The 14,783-nt window shown below is 41.3% G+C and overlaps 3 protein-coding genes across 3 annotated transcripts in view; all 3 read left to right on the top strand.

Annotated features, from left to right (window-relative positions):
- Positions 1–104: 104 nt before the first annotated feature.
- EAH_00020440 (zinc finger DHHC domain-containing protein, putative) lies at positions 105–2,932 on the top strand (the record flags this gene model as incomplete). The annotated part of the gene is made up of 4 exons (XM_013397163.1): positions 105–665; positions 1,788–1,958; positions 2,373–2,451; positions 2,871–2,932. 4 exons carry the CDS (start codon positions 105–107, stop codon positions 2,930–2,932), a joined length of 873 nt encoding a protein of 290 aa, XP_013252617.1.
- A 3,741-nt stretch (positions 2,933–6,673) lies between these two features.
- On the top strand, positions 6,674–9,224 carry EAH_00020430 (CMGC kinase, MAPK family, MEK kinase-related (incomplete catalytic triad), putative; the record flags this gene model as incomplete). Its single annotated transcript, XM_013397162.1, has 2 exons — positions 6,674–7,092; positions 7,397–9,224. The coding sequence occupies 2 exons, from the start codon at positions 6,674–6,676 to the stop codon at positions 9,222–9,224; spliced, it is 2,247 nt and encodes a 748-aa protein (XP_013252616.1).
- A 4,133-nt stretch (positions 9,225–13,357) lies between these two features.
- Positions 13,358–14,783, top strand: part of EAH_00020420 (MGC131027 protein, related) — a gene marked incomplete at both ends in the record, with an annotated part of 2,982 nt that continues 1,556 nt past the window's right edge. Inside the window, 2 exons of the mRNA XM_013397161.1 lie at positions 13,358–13,389; positions 14,114–14,261. Coding sequence (XP_013252615.1) covers positions 13,358–13,389; positions 14,114–14,261 — 180 coding nt within the window. The remainder of the gene's footprint in view (positions 13,390–14,113; positions 14,262–14,783) is intronic.

The following is a 14,783-nucleotide window of genomic DNA, read 5'->3' as shown; positions in this document are numbered from 1 at the left end:
CTTTCTCCTTCGCTTTCACTCTCCTGAAGGCACTGCTAGCCGCAAGCCTCGTGTTGTAACACCGCCGTCTTTAGTTTGCTTCTTTACTAAATAATTAATACAGAATGGATAAAGAGGGAGATCAGCAGCCTCTGCTGCCGGGTGCTGCTTCAGGACAGGCCGACGCAGCAGCAGCAGCAACAGCAGCAGCAGCAACAGCAGCAGAAGTAGCAGAAGCAGCAACACCAGGAGTAGCAGCAGGACCAGATGAGGAGAGTTTAGGTGGGGTGAAGGATGCAGAAGATAAGACGGAGGAGTTTAGAGGAGGCAAAGCCAAAGATAAAATGCAGCAAAAAGCAGCAGCAGCAGCAGCAGCAGGAGTAGCCCCGTTGCGCTATGCAGCTCCTTTAGGAGGTGTTAAGGGTTCTCTGTTGCGTTCATTGCCGGTGTTGTTTGTTTTGTCTCTTCTGTCTGTGGTTGTTGGAGTGTATCTATCTCTTCATATAGCTCCTCTGCTGCAGAAACATGCAACAGATAGAGCAGCTTTCTACAGAGGTGTGTGGGAGTTAGCTGTCTTCGGCTGTCTGCTGCTTTTATTTTTGTTGTGCTTCGCTCTGAGCGTCTTCGTTCCTCCCGGCACACCAACAGAGTCAGGCCAAGAAGCTTTAGAGACGCATATTGCAGCGGTATGTCTTGAGGTGTATCTGCATGTACACCCCGTCTCTCTACTCTCTATTTACTGCCTATCGACTACCTATCTATGGCTGGGGTGTATGCGTGCAGCTTCCTTCTATGGAGCTTACTGTTTATTTGAATTATATTTATTTGTTTTTGTACACCGATTTGTTTTGTTGTTTACTCAGATGTTGTCGCTCAGTCGCCTTTCACCCCGTTTGCATTTGTTTAAGTATTGCGTTGCCTTGTCCTTAATATACGCATATATATATATATATATATATATGTATGTATACATTTCTGTATACATCTATTTACCTCTACATATACACCTATCTGTAAACACCTATCTATATACGCCTATCTATATACGCCTATCTATATACACCTATCTATATACATATACATATATATACATATATATATGTATTGTGTGTTTCAGGAGACGAGCAGCAGAGGATGTCTGCGTGTGTGCAAGTGGTGCGGAGTGTATAAACCAGACCGAACGCATCACTGCCGCGTGTGTCGGCACTGTGTGCTGCGGATGGACCATCACTGCCCTTGGCTGGCTAACTGTGTGGGCTGGGCAAATCAGAAATATTTCCTGTTGCTGCTTTTCTATGGTGCTGCTACTTGTTTGTTTGTTGCGGCTACTATAGCAGAGTCTGTCCTCGCTGCTGTCGCAGAACCCAAGGTAATTTCTGCTCTTATCATCTTCATTTTACTTCATTTTACACCACTAAATGCATCCACATATCAAATAAGAAGCAATTCTTATACATCTACCTCATTCTTACTTGCTTCAATATATCCATTTGCATGCATGCATCTATTTGCATGCATGCATTTGCATGCATGCATTTGTTCGGGTTTCGTTTGGGGGGTTGGGTTTTTTTATTTGCTAAATTTTCTCTGCTGGAGATGCATCATGATTAATTATGGTTTTGTTTTGATTCTTACTGCTTTGTCTTCATCCGTTCGGGTGTCTGTGCTGCACTTCTTCTTCTATTACTCACTTGTTTGCTCCTCTAGTATGTGTTCTCTCCACGCATGCATGCATGCATGCATGGATGCATGCATACATGGATATAGCGGTTGTGTGTTACTGTTTTTTTGTTTTTGTTTGTGTTTAGGTGGAGTTTAACGTGTTGTTTTTGCTGCTCTTGGGTTCGATTCTGGACATCTTTTTGTTTGCTGTTGTTTTCCTCTTCGGGGCTTTTCACACTTATCTCCTTGCAAAAGGAATGACGACCATCGAATTCTGCGAAAAAAGATTCAGACGCTCTCAACACCAACCACCAGCTGTACGTACACCGCACAAGCCCCTGCCCTGCTATAGCATATTAAATAAATAACTAGAATAAATAAGAAAATAAACATACAAGCACACGTACATCCGCGCCTGCGTATACATTCAAATAAATAAAGAATATATATGGATATAAAACACCCAAAAGAAGACATGTATGTAAATTAATATATATATATATATATGACAAACAGGGGAACAGAGGGCTGAGCTTATGATGGTTTTCTTATTTAATTTAACCCCCTAGTTTTTGTTTCATGTCTCTCATACGCATGCGCCGTTTATTGTTTTGCGTATTTTTAAAAATGATTATTGAGTTCTTTCTGTCTACTACTTCAGCTGTACAGGCAGCTCAGGGGTAGTTTATTCTTTTGCTTTTTTTGTTGTTTCCCTTGCCCCTGCATTTCAGAATATGTGGAATTTGGGGTTCTGGAGGAATTTCAATGAGGCATTTGGCTATAATCCGCTATTGTGGTTTTTGCCTATCGGTGAGTTGAGGTGTATAGACAGCTAAAGGGTGTACAGACACTTCAGTGATGCTCAGAAAGCTGAGGTGTATAGACAGCTCAGCGCAGTTTATTTATTACTGAATGCGTTATAGACTGGTAAACGCCCTAGAAAGGCCTGACAGTGCAGTTTATAGCAGACTCCGCAGGTGTATGGACAGCTCAGTGGTGTTTAAGCAGGCAGCTGAAATGTATATACAACTGAGGTGCATATGTAGAGTACAGCTATATATATATATATATATACATGAGGTGTATATACAGCTCTGCAGTGGATAGACAGCCTGGCGCGTGGCGCTGTTAGGATAGGTGTATCAGCGGTGTATTGCTGATTAAGATTTTATTTTCTTTAATTGTATTGTTTTTATTTGTTTGTTTTTGTTTTTGTTCTTATTGTTCAGATAATCGTAGAGGAGACGGGCAGCACTTTCCTTTAGGTGTGTCTGCCTCTGGTGATGAGTAATGTTTGTTTGCTTGTTTTTTTCTTCATTATGCTTGTCTTTCTTCTTTCAATCCATAGCGTTTGTTTGTTTATTTATTTGCTCTTGGGAAGTTATTCTGAGTGTTTTTTCCTTCTTCACTTTTCTTCTCCCTTTAAATACCCTTTCTTTTCTGCTGCTGCTTCCCTCCGCTTCGTGCGGTGTATTATATCAAGCAGCAGCAGCAGCTGCTGCCGAAGCAGCTGCAGCAGCAGTAGTGCAAGGAGTTGAAGCACTGCTGCTGCTGCGAGTATAGAAACACAACTCAGTGCGAAACAAAGAAAAAAATATTGGAGACCCAGACGAGATTGCAGTAAAATTTATATATAATACGCATGATGTGTTTGCCTTCTTATGTAATACATTTTATAGAGAATATCTTATTTAGCATCATATAATAAATGCTTTTATTGTATAATGAATATATTGTTTAACAGGTGGAGCTCGGTAGAGGAGAGTAAACTGTGCTCCACATATAGTATTTATTATGTATTCGTTTAATTGCATAATATGCATTACAGTTTATATATTTAAGGGTTAGAGATAAATGCCTATAGATACAAATGCTCATAGATTAGGGTTTATATTAAAGGGTTTGTACTGAAAGCTGAGATAAGAAATAACAGAAAACAGAAAAAATGCAACAATCAATTAGTAAAGAGCCAGTGTAGAGTGAAAGGCAATGAGGCAAATAATAGAAAATACTCTAGCGAGGGTCTATATTGTATTCTCAACATACAACATTATATATATATATATATATATATATAAACATAAAATATTATGTATAGCGACTAGCGGCGCGTGCCTGCTGCTTAGCAGAAGTAAAACTCGGTATATTGAACATAAAGACAGCTGAGGGAGACGGAAAATGGGGAAGAAACAAAAAGAAGAAACAGGAAGGAAATAAATAATCATCAGACGCACAGATGACTGACTCCTGCCGAAACGGTCCCAGCTAATGCATATTTACACTGTCAAGACAGCTGGAGAGATTTATTTATAGCTGAAGAATATATGATGAATTCAACTTCAAATTATTTCACCTTTTTATTTCCACCATATCGCTGAACTCCGAGCACAGCGGCGATCGTGAGGGAGAATTGGGGAGGCGTCAACAGTAAAACTCAAAACAACAAAATTTTAAGAGAAAAAAATAAAAAACAGAGAAAATAACTTAAATGTACTGAAGAAGAAAATGCATGCAACAGGCATTGCTTTCAATGTACAAGCTCTTGGTCAGACTCCCCGAATGCAGAATACGATTAGATTTGAATGTCTTCTGCCATTTTATACAGGTTTTAATGAAATAATTTAATTTAATTATATATTTTTCTAATTTATTCGAAGAATAATATGAAAATTTACCTTCATTTTGCCCTGGTTTCCCCAGTGGTTCTGTCGCCGCTGTTCCGTTGGTCGGGTGTACGTACACCTGCTGTGAAATGCGGCGCGTCCTGAAGCTGGAAACGCTCTTAAAAAGCGGAAATTTTTTGTGGAAAATATTCAGTTTAATTTTCCAAAGAAGAGGCCTTCTAAGCCTTGCTGAAATTACCTAGTTTCTCAGCCCCGCGAGACTGTCTTTACCGCGTTTATTCTGCTTCTCGTCGGTTGGGGGCGGCACAGGTTGTGTTTATGTGTTCAGCTTTGTTGCTTCTTTTGTCTTCGTCAAGGCCTTTTGTACAGGTATTTTTGATGTATTCCTCAACGTAGGAAAACCGTAAAAGGGAAACTTTGCAGGCGCTGATCTCAGGTGTATTTACACCGCCCGAATTCAACTGTCTCGGCGAGCTGCAGTCAGCCGTTTGAGTATTAATTCAGTCATTTATTTGCGTCTCGTTTCTCCTTTCCGTTTTTTTGTTGAATTTTCAACAGTTTCCGTCATCTTTGTCGCTAGCGCCGCAGTTTCGTTGGCGTTTCTCTTTCCGTTTTTGTTGCAAGTCTGCGAGGCGAGTCTCCTATAGCTGCCCTTTAGAAAGCTGTATTATCCTCTTGGATTTCTGTTTATTTATTGCTTTCTTTCCCTCTTCTTTCCTGTCTCTTCAAAGGCGTTCAATAAACTTGCCTCTTCTTCCACAACGCTTCTCCGCGCCCCAGGAGCAGCAGCAGCTACAGCAGATTTGTTAAGTTTGTTTGTCTGTCTGCTGCGGCATCTGCTAGGCCTGGCTCGTGTTGAGTTAGTGTGTGTAGGCGTTTCTCTTTTCCGTTATTTTTTATTCTTTGTATTTCCGCGGCTGCTTGAGCTGCTGCTTTAGAAGCAGCAGTAGCAGCAGCAGCAGCAGCAGCGGCAGCGGCAGCTGCTGCTGCTACATTGTCAAATGGGTATTCAGGTAGTTCTCTATAACAAAGATATCGAGGAAACTTTCTTTCAAGAGAATGGGACAAAACGAATCTGCTTTGGTGAGAGTCGATCATGCTCGCTCCGCACGGCCTCGGGGTATCACATGCATAGCAGAAGCAGCAGCATCGCAGCAGCGGCTGCTGCATATTCCTTTATTGTGCGGGGCTGTAACATGCGTAGACTTCAGCACTTTACTAGGAGAAGGCAGCTATGGAGCTGTATATGCAGGGTCTGTTGATAGAAGCACCTGCAGATACACCGCAGAAAATACTAACTCAACTCTACTCTCGCTCTCCGTGGGGTGTACAGACACCTCAAGTACTGGAACAGACAGCAGAAAAACAAGCGCTGGGTCTTCAAGACAAGGCTGTCAGTACTGCTTCTTTGATAGAACGAGACAAGTAGCAGTTAAGTCTCTGCGTCATTCTTCTCTGAAGCAGCAGCAATTTTTTCTTAATAGATTTAAATTTCTGCAGCTTATACGCTTGCAGCAACTGATCGCTGGCAGCAGTTTAGAGACAGATACGGAGCAATCAAATGCTTCAGGTGTATATACACTTCAAAACAAACCCCACAACAATATGCATTTCCCTCCCGATGTCTTGGCGATGCTCTCCGCTACGGTGCACCTACACTGCAAAGACGCAGCAGCAGCAAAGACAGCAGCAGCAACACCAAAGACACCAGCAGCAGCAGCAGCAGCAGCAGCAGCAGGACAGCACCACCAGGCAACGCCCGCTGGAGCATCAACAGCAGCAGGATCTGCAGCAGGAGCAGCAGCAGGAGGAGGAGGAGGAGCCGCAGCAGAGACTGAAGAGCATAGGGGTCATGCATGCAGCTGCTGTCGTTTCTTACAGTTTCCTAGTTTTGATTCTCTGCATTTGCTGCAGGTATTTGGGGTGTATGCATGCAGTCGGGTGTCTCGAGAGTTTTTGCTCATGGAACGACTCTCAGGACCGACTTTATTTGAATATTTATGCAGCAAATACAGTCAAGTGCTGCCTAAGGAGTGGGAAGCCTGTCAAATTATTGTTCCTATACTTAAAGGCCTCTGCTGCATACACCAGGAAGGAGTATGTTCTTACTCCTGCTGCTGCTGCTGCTGTTGCTGCTGCTGCTGTTGCTGTTGTTGCTGCTCTTGCACTGCGGTTGCTGCTGTTGTTGCTGCTGCTGATGGTGATGATGATGATAATGATGTGTTCTGTTGTCTTTTGCTGCTGTTGCTGTTGTTGTTTGCTGTTGCTGCTGCTCTGGCGTTGCGTGTATTTTTCTTTATTGTTGCTGCTGACTTAATTATTTAATTTAATTAAATTAATTAATTAATTAATTAATTATTTGTTTATTTGTGCAGTTTATTCACGGAGATGTGAAGCTAGAGAATATCATGTTTCGGTCTTCTGCTCCTCACCCCTCTACATTAACGCTTGTAGACCTCGATGGGCTTACTCCTTTACCTTGTGCAGCAGCAAAAGCTGCAAAGGCTTACTCTATTGCTGCTGCTGCTGCTGCTGCTGCCCAGCAACAGCAGCAGCAGCTGCAGCAGCAGCAGCAGCAACAGCAGCAGGGGCAAGGGACGCAGGCAGCAGCAGCAGCAGCAGCAGCAGCATGTACAAGCTCGTTAACCTCTTTATTGAATACAGAAGGAGGGGCTTTAGAGGGCCTCTGCTGCACTCCTCAGTACTTACCTGCTGAAGTTGTGCGCGAGCGAAGACTGTCTCCGTTTGCTGATCTGCATGCAGTCGGGTGTATCTGCTACTTGCTTATGGAAGGCTGCTTCCCTCATGAAAGAGTTAATCTTAAAAGGTATATTTAAATACAATACACACAAACATCGGCACCACCAGCAGCACCAGTAGCAGCAGCAGCAGTAGCAGCAGTAGCAGCAGTAGCAGCAGCAGCAGCAGTAGCAGTAGCAGTAGCAGTAGCAGTAGCAACGCATGTCGCTTCCGCGTTCTAATGAATCATGTTGTTTCTGCTGCTGTTTGTGCTGCTTCTGTTGCTGCTTTTGCTGCTGCTGCTGCTTTTGCTGCTGTTTGTGCTTTTGCTGCTGCTGCTGCTTCTGTTTTTGCTGCTGCTGCTGTTGTTGTTTTTGCTGCTGCTGCTGCAGCCAGGGTATAATGAGCAGCGGGCAGCTCTGCCAGAAGTTAGCAAAAGATGTGCGATATCCCCGCCTTAAGCAGAAGTACTCAACTCTTTGTGAGAACTTTATGCGTAAGCTCCTCAGCAGCGAAGCAAAATATAGATTTGCTACAGCAGCAGACGCGCTGCAGCACCCTTGGATTGAGTATGCCTTAGGTCTTCAGTCAGAAGAAGATAAAAATAAAGAAAGACAGCTGCTGCAGCAAGTGCTGCGATCTGCAGAACAAGCAGCAGAAGAAGCACTCCTTGCTGCACATAGAGCAGAGTTAGCAGCAAAAGAGCAGGCAGAAGCGGAAGCAGCAGCAGCAGCAGCTGCTGCTGCTGCTGCACATGCTGCTGCCCTTGAAGCCGCTGCTGCACACCGAGCTGCACAGGAAGCAGCAGCAGCAGCTGCTGCAGCAGCCAAGAAAGCGCAGGCGGAGCAGAAGGCGCAGCAAGCAGCAGCAGCAGCAACAGCAGCAAAGGTAGAGAAAACAAAAGCTGAAGAAGCAGCAGAACAAGCAGCAGCAGCAGTAGTTGCGTTGGTTGAGTGCTGCGCCGGTAGCCCCTTAGCAGAAACAGAAGCAAGCAGCAACCATCTGCAGCTGCAGCAGCTGCAGCAGCAGCAGCAGCAGCAGCAGCAAACTCCGAGATCTGTCTCTTACAGCACAGAGAGAGAAGCAGCAGCTCTGCACGCAGCGGAAACCCCTGCAGGGCAGCAGCAGCATCTGCTGCTGAAGACAAATCCTGCTGCTGCTGCTGCTGCTGGAAGCAACGCGCAGCAGCAGCGCCTCAGCGTTCCACCCATTCAAATCCCAGGTGTACATACACCCGTAATAACGAGAGAAGATTCTTTCTATAGAGGTGCAGCGCGGTTTGTTGCTGCTGCTCGCTCTCCACGCACACCCAGAAGGCACCGCAGAGAAGCAGCGGCAGCAGCAGCAGCAACAGCAGCAGCAGCAGCTGCTGCTGCTGCAGCTGCAGCAGCAACAGGACGCAAGACGGAGGCGCAGCAGCAGGACTCCTCAGCAACAGCAGAAGCAGCAGCAACAGCAGCAGCAGCAGCAGCAGCGGATAGAGCAGCAGAAACAGCAGAAACTGCAGCAGACTCTAATAGATCTTCTGCTTACTCCTCAGCCTTCGTATTAATGAATGAACAGCACAGGGCGTTTGCAAAGGGCGGCGCAGTTGCTGCAGCAGCAAAACCTTCTGTCACGGGAGCCTCTAAGAGCCTATTCGCCCAGCAGCAGCAGCAGCAGCAGCAGCAAGTACTGCAGCAGCAGCAGCAGCAGCAACAGCGACGCGTGCAAGATCAACACCAGCTGCTGGAGCAGCAACAGCAACATCAGAAGCAGCAGCAGCAGCAACAACAACAACCAAAGCAACATAAACCCGTTCAAGGTGCTACTTTCCTAAGGGGCCCTGACTCAGCAGCAGCAGCACACAGCAGCAGCAGCAGCAACGCCCGCATGCACTCTGCTGCTGCTGCTGCTGTTCATTTTCCCGCAACGCGGCTGCAAGCATTACCTCATAGACAAAACATCGGCAGCAGCAGCAGCAGCAGCAAAGCCCAGCAGCACGAGCAGCAGCAGAGGGTCCTCACAGATGCACCGGCCATAGAAGTCAACGGATTTCCTCTTGAGAATCACCAGACGCAGCAGCAGCAGCAGCAGCAGCAGCAACAGCAGCAGCAGCAGCAGCAGCAGGAGGAAGAGCAGCAGCAAGTTGAAGGTGTGCCGGGGTGGCTGGAGGGCCTCGTCGGTTTGCTGGGGGCTGTGGGGCCCCACACTCCCCGTGACGATGCACGGTTTGGTTAGAGCAGCAAAATAAAACAAAAAGAAACAATTGCATATCTTATTCATCAAAGAAGCAGCAGCAGCAACAGCAGCAGCAACAGCAGCAGCAACAGCAGCAGCGACAACAGGATCCGAAGGACAAGCAGCACCAGCACCAGCACCAGCAGCAGCAGCAGCAATAAATATACAACGCCCGCTCTGTGCTCTGCAGACAGGTGTCAGTAGCTGCTGCTGCTGCTGCTGCTGCTGCTGTTGCTGCTGCTGCATAGCTGTCGCACCTTTCCGCTTTGTTTGTTTGTTTGTTTGTTTGTTTGTTTATTTGTTTATTTGTTTGTTTGTTTGTTTGTTTATTTGTTTATTTGTTTATTTGTTTGTGTTTTTCTGCTGGGGCTACTCATACCTCTGAAAAATAAAGAGAGAAATAAATAAATAAATAAAATAACGAAGATAAATAAATAAAATAAATAAATAATAAAATAAACAAATAAAATAAATAAATAAATAAATAAAAGATTTATTTCCTTCTCTTTTTTTGCTGTCTTTCTTCTTATCTCAGTGAAAGACAGCCACAGAGGTAGATGAGATAAATTAGGGTTTAGGGTTTAGGGTTTACGTAGAGCAGCAAGCTGGTAGCATTCGTTTGTATCCATCAATTGCTGCTTTTCTCTCTCCCTTTCCTCAGGTGTATGCACACCTTTATGCATTTACTTTGTTATTTAAAGCAGACTATAAAATTTATCCTAATAGTACGCCAGACACCACAACAAACTCTATCTATACACCTCTCTTCTCCGTTGCTGCTGCTGCAGCAGCAGCAGCACAGATAGATGCTTGCTGCAGCAGCAACAGCAGATGTTGATTGCTGCAGCAGCAGCAGCAGGAGATGCTTGTTGCAGCAGCAGCAGCAGCAGGAGTTGGTTGCTGGGGCAGCAGCAGCAGCACCTCTGAAGGCAGCAGCTGTTTGTTTTGCTCCTAGCATTTGTATAGACAGCCCTAAAGACATTTTCTCGATTTGTTTGCCTGCAGCGTTTTACTATTAACCAGTTGTCTTCTGTAGGTGTTTATTTATATAGTTAAAGCCTCAAGACAGGGTGCTGATAGAAGAAGTAATTCAGTTATTTATTGTTGTGATAAACTGACTAAGTAAACAGCACCACTGTAGCTGCCTAACGAACTAACGGGGTGTCTGTACACCTCAAACGAGCATATCTAATCTGTGCTGCTGCTGCAGCTGCTGCTTCTGCTGCAGCAACAGTAGCAGCAACTGCAGCAGCAGCAGACAAAATGTTTTTGCTATTGCTGCTGCTTTCTGTTTATATTATGCATCTCCTTGAAGTAATTAACAGATGTGCTGCTCTTTAAGAAGCAGAAGACGAGTTTTCGTCTTCACTTGGGAGTATTGCTAGTAGCAATAGGGAAAGATAAGAGAGGAATAAAGACAAATAAAGCAAAATAAAGCAGCGAAACATTTGTAATAGATATAGAAGAATAAATAAACAAAGCTATTAATATATTTTTCGCTTAGTTTTCTACAGATTATACAGCTGAAAAGGAGAGCGACTGCAGCAGCTGCTGCTGCAGCTGTAGCTGCAGTATTGTACACGGGGCCCCCCCGTTGTTTTTCGTGAGTATTTGTAAATAATTATTAATTAAATATATATTTTATTTTATTTTTCTCTCTTTTACCTTCATAGAATTCATAAAAGCGCTAATAAAGAGGTTTCTGAGGCGTTCTTACCTCCGCTGGCGGAGCCGCGGGCGGGCGGCGCCCTAGTGTTTTTTCTCTTGTATTTTTCTGTTTTTTTTGTGAACAAATTGATAAGTATTAATTTTTATAGTGAAAAATGGGTATATTTGATGAAAGAACGGAAGAAAAGGCATAAGAAGAGGCCTCAATGTATATATACATATATATATATATCTGCAGCAGGTTATTGTGATATTAGATGTATGAATATTTTCTGTTTTTACACGCCTATACACCTGATTGTTTATTTATTTCTTTTTGTTTGTTTTTCTTCTTTTTATATGCACGGATTGATATTTCTTTCTGATTTCTTTTCTTGTCGGTTTCCGCTTATATTACACCCTCATCAACGCCTCTTGAGCTTCTTTCTTTGTCTTTATATTACTTTATTGTCTTCAGCGACGAACAAACAAAAAATACAAATAAAATATTATTTATCTGCTCTTGTCTTCTTTAGATTTAATGCAGCTTTCTTCTCGAGTCGGAGCCTCAAACGCCCAAACAAACAAAACTAAAAATAAAAAACAAAACAAAACAACATCAAAACAAACAACAAAAAAGAAAATACAAAAAGATAAAAATAAAAAAAAGAGTAAAAATATCAAAACAAACAAACAAACAAACAAACAAGTAATTCTCTGATTAATAAAAATAATAATAATAATAATAATAATAATAATAATAATAATAATAATAATAATATATAATAATAGCATATACTAACATATACAAAATAAATATAATAATATATAATAAGTAAAAATGCTACAAAAGGCAGACTTGTCGCGTTCTTCTCACGAAGTTTATACAAATAATGCTGAAGACGATGACTTCTACGACGTTTTAGCACTCTCTTCTGCCGGCCGTTGCGCAACTATGTGTTTATTTGGCTGTATATCTATTCTGTAAGTACTTTATTATTTAATTATTTAATTAATTAATTAATTAATTAATTAATTAATTAACTTGTTTATTTGTTTGTTTATTTGTTTGTTTGTTGTGTGTTTATTTGGCTGTATATCTATCTTGTAAGTACTTTATTATTTAATTAATTAATTAATTAATTAATTAGCTTCTTTGTTTGTTTGTTTGCTTATTTATATGTTTGCTTACTTGTGTATGTTTATTATTTCTGTTTATGTATTTATGTTTATTTATTTGTTTTTATTTATTTATTTATTTATGTTTATATCTCTTTGTTTATTTTTATTTATGTTTGTTTATTTGCTTCTTTTTCTTTCTGCTTCTTTATGTTTATTTCTTGCTCTTTGTTTATTTTTGTTTATTTATGTTTATTTCTTACTCTCTATTTATTTACGTCTATTTTTTTGTGTTTGTCTATTTATGTTAATTTATTTTTGTTTATTTATCTGTTTATTATTTATTTTTATTTATTTTTGTTTATTTATTTTTATTTCTCTTTCTCTTCTTGGGTGTTTATTTTTTTTGTTTTGTTTGTTTTCTTTCTTTTAACTTCAGACATCTGTGCACGCATTATTCATCATCGCTGCTGCTGCTGCTATTTTCGCTGCTTTTGTTGCTGCTGCTGCTATTTTTTCTGCTTTTGTTGCTGCTGCTGCTCCTACTTTTGCTGCTGCTGCTGCTGTTCCTGTTGTGTTTGATATTCTGCTTGTACTGCTTTAGTTGTTGCTGTTATTTTTGCTGCTATTTATTTATTTCTGTTATATATCCGTTGCTGCAGCTGCTACTGCTGCTGCTGTTGCTGCTGTTGCTGCTGTTGCTGCTGTTGCTGCTTGTTTGATGGTTAAAACTTGTTTTTTTTTCTGTGTTTGTTTGTTTGTTTGTTTGTAGGGGTTTTCGTTCGTCTGTTGTGCGACGTTTGTCTTTTTATCCTCCGTTTCCTGCTGGTTATTCGCTTCAAGGCTCTGAGCTGTATATACAGGAAGCAGCCCCAAGTGGATGCATGCGTCAGGGGTTTAATAATGAAGCAGCAAATAAACAGCAGCAGCACCAGCAGCTAAAGCAAAGACTTCCTCCTCAAGAAGGGCAAGAAAGTATACAGCAGCTTCTTCTTAGAAATAACTTACCTGAAAAAGTTGTTGTATATCGAATTCCTAAAGGCAGAAATAAATATCTTGCTGCTGTTTTGCTGCTAGCACCACCACCGCCCCCTGCTGCTGCTGCTGCTGCTGCTGCAGGAGCAGCTGCAGGAGCAGCAGCAGGAACAGCAGCAGCAACAGCAGCAGCAACAGCAACAACAGAAGCAGGAGCAGCAGCAGCAACAACAACAACAGCAGGAACTGCAGCAGGAGCTGCAGCAGGAACAGCAGCAGCAGCAGCAGCAGCAGCAGAAAGCAATGAAACAGAAGCAGATACTGTTGAAAAAAGACTCAGCAGCAGACAGCTAATTATTTTTTCTCATGGAAACAGCACTGATATAGGGCATATGTTCGGCCTACACTACAGAATGTGCTTCAGGTAAACCCTAAACCCTAAACCCTAAACCCTTATTTTGGGTTTAGGGTTTACTCGCGACTTCTATTAGGCGTTTTTGCTGCATTCACACACACTCGCGTGCTGCACCGACAAACATAAATAAATAAAATGAATAAATAAATTATCTATATTATGTATATAAAATAAAGGCAAAGTATATATAAGATAAGCATTAAATAGGAAATCAGCTGTGCGTATTTTGTTTAAAAACAAGCAAATGCTGCTTTGTTTGTTTTTATACTTTAATTTATTTTTGTCTGCACCTTCTTCTCTTTTTGTATATTTTTATCTTCTTTCGTCGTCTTTGTTTGTTTCATATTTATATTTTTTGTTTTATTTGTTTTCTATTTGTTTGTTTAAATGCATCAATTTATATTTTATTTGTTTACTTTATGCTGAACATACTCTTATATATTATATTTATTAATTTTTAATAAACTCTCCTTCATTATATTAATGTATACTTATTAGAATACTATATATATTATTTATTAATTAATTTAATTTATAACAAACTTTGATTGAATATATTTATTTGTTTAATATTCTCTCTCTAAGATATCGAGGCAATATATATAATCTTTCTGACTACTTCACAGAATCTCTGCCTAATAATATATATATATATATAAATATAAATAAATAAATAAATAAATAAATAAAAATATATATATTTATGTTTATTTGTTGAGGTGCTGCTCGCCAGATGTCAAGCAAATATATTAGCATATGATTACTCCGGCTACGGCTGGAGCGACGGTGAAGCGACAGAAAATGCGGTGTACGCGGACATTAGGAAGGTTGTTTATTTTGCTGTGCATTCGCTGCACGTTCCTCTTCATAGAATCATCCTAGTACGCCTAACCCTAACAAACCCTAACAAACCCTAACAAACCCTAACAAACCCTAACAAACCCTAAACCCTAATAAACCCTAAATGCTAAGAGACCCTAAATCCTAGGAAACCCGAAACCCTAATAAACCCTAAACCCGTAGATACCATACACCCTAGAAAACCCTAAACCCTAAATGCTAAGAGACCCTAAACCCCTTGGAAACCCTAAACCCTAAACCCTTGGAAACCCTAAACCCTAAACCCTTATACTAACGCTGAAGTCACACTGCACAGTATATGGATCTATATATATATATATATATATATATATCCATGAATATATATATATATATCCATGAATATATATATATATATATATGGTGCAGCAGATTTGCTGCTGTTTGTTTGCATCAATATTTTCTGCGTTTGTCTGTCGATCGATGTTTGGGTGTCTCTGCATTTGATGAATATTTTAAATTTCTTTTGCGCATTTATTAACACAGCTCTCTCCGTCTATATCCATCGAACCCATTGGCTGCTG

Source organism: Eimeria acervulina, genomic scaffold, assembly GCF_000499425.1.
Source record: "Eimeria acervulina Houghton genomic scaffold, Eah_scaff141, whole genome shotgun sequence".
Taxonomy (NCBI): Eukaryota; Apicomplexa; class Conoidasida; order Eucoccidiorida; family Eimeriidae; genus Eimeria; species Eimeria acervulina.
This window is presented reverse-complemented; position numbering and strand designations above follow the sequence as displayed.